This window comes from Sapajus apella, unplaced genomic scaffold, assembly GCF_009761245.1.
Source record: "Sapajus apella isolate SASKATOON/1434 unplaced genomic scaffold, GSC_monkey_1.0 scaffold16921, whole genome shotgun sequence".
Lineage (NCBI taxonomy): Eukaryota > Metazoa > Chordata > Mammalia > Primates > Cebidae > Sapajus > Sapajus apella.
In genome coordinates this window covers 1-1,069 of record NW_022453842.1, presented here as the reverse complement: position 1 = coordinate 1,069, position 1,069 = coordinate 1, and the positions used below count along the sequence as shown (strand labels likewise).

General features: G+C 43.3%; 1 protein-coding gene across 1 annotated transcript; it reads right to left on the bottom strand.

The window, feature by feature from the left end:
- Nucleotides 1-173: 173 nt before the first annotated feature.
- Nucleotides 174-1,063, bottom strand: LOC116548612 (olfactory receptor 1J4; the record flags this gene model as incomplete). The annotated part of the gene is made up of 1 exon (XM_032273971.1): nucleotides 174-1,063. A coding segment is annotated over one exon (564 nt), but the record flags the coding sequence as incomplete, so codon positions are not given.
- Nucleotides 1,064-1,069: the final 6 nt, after the last annotated feature.

Below are 1,069 nucleotides of genomic sequence, written 5' to 3'. Positions count from 1 at the left end.
CCTCAAGCCCTGAAGTGGAGGAGCTGAACTTATGACAGGGAATAGCTTTTTGGATCTGTAAAGGGTACTATACAGTTTCTTCTCCTGACCTACCACCATCACCACCAACAATCAAAAATGTAAGAACAGAACTGAATGGGAAAAAAGTAAGGAAAACAACTTTACAAATACCCAATCCTTCAACCTTTCTCTGCCAAGGGAAACCTGTTAGTCAACATATTTAAACAATGCATAAGAACAAAAAAATTTCCAGGAAATGAAAGATTTAAGTTCTGTTAGCTATGGAATTTCTGAATCTAATAAGCAAGACAAATAACTAATTAAATAAACACAGAATTCACCATTTATACTAAAGAGGAAAAGAGAGAATAACTGTAACAGAATGCAATTCAAGTCATCAAAGAGTTACTGAGCACTTATCCCTTGCTGGGATCAGGATTAAGGATCTATCATCTGGAGATAGGTCGATACATGTGTCTGCTATAAAGAAGAACAAATGTCATTGAGATAAGACTATTGCCCTGTTGAAGAGTCTCTCCAGGGCTCCCTTTATGTCCCTGTTCCTTAGGCTATAAATGAAGGGATTCAGCAATGGGGTGACCACCGTGTACATCACAGAGGCAATTATGTCCTTATCGCTGGAGGCACTAGACGAGGGGACAAAATACAGTCCAATAATTGTGCCATAATACAGAGACACCACAGAGAGGTGGGAGCCGCAGGTGGACAAGGCTTTCAAGATCCCCTTGGTAGACGGAGTCTTTAGGATGGTGACCCCAATGTGGCCGTAAGAGATCAAGATGCATATTAGTGGTAGAGTAATGACTGCCAATCCCACTGTGAAAATGAGCAGCTCATTGAGGGAGATGTCTGAGCATGAGAGCTTGAGTAGGGCAGCAAGGTCACAGAAGAAATGGGGGATGGTGTTGTCAGCACAAAAGGACAGCTGGGCCAGGGAGAGAGTGTGAGTCAGGGCATTGGTACAGGAGAGGATCCAGCACACAGCTACTAGTAAGGTACACAGTCCCTCTTTCATGACAGTGGTGTAGCGGAGGGGGTGACAGATGGC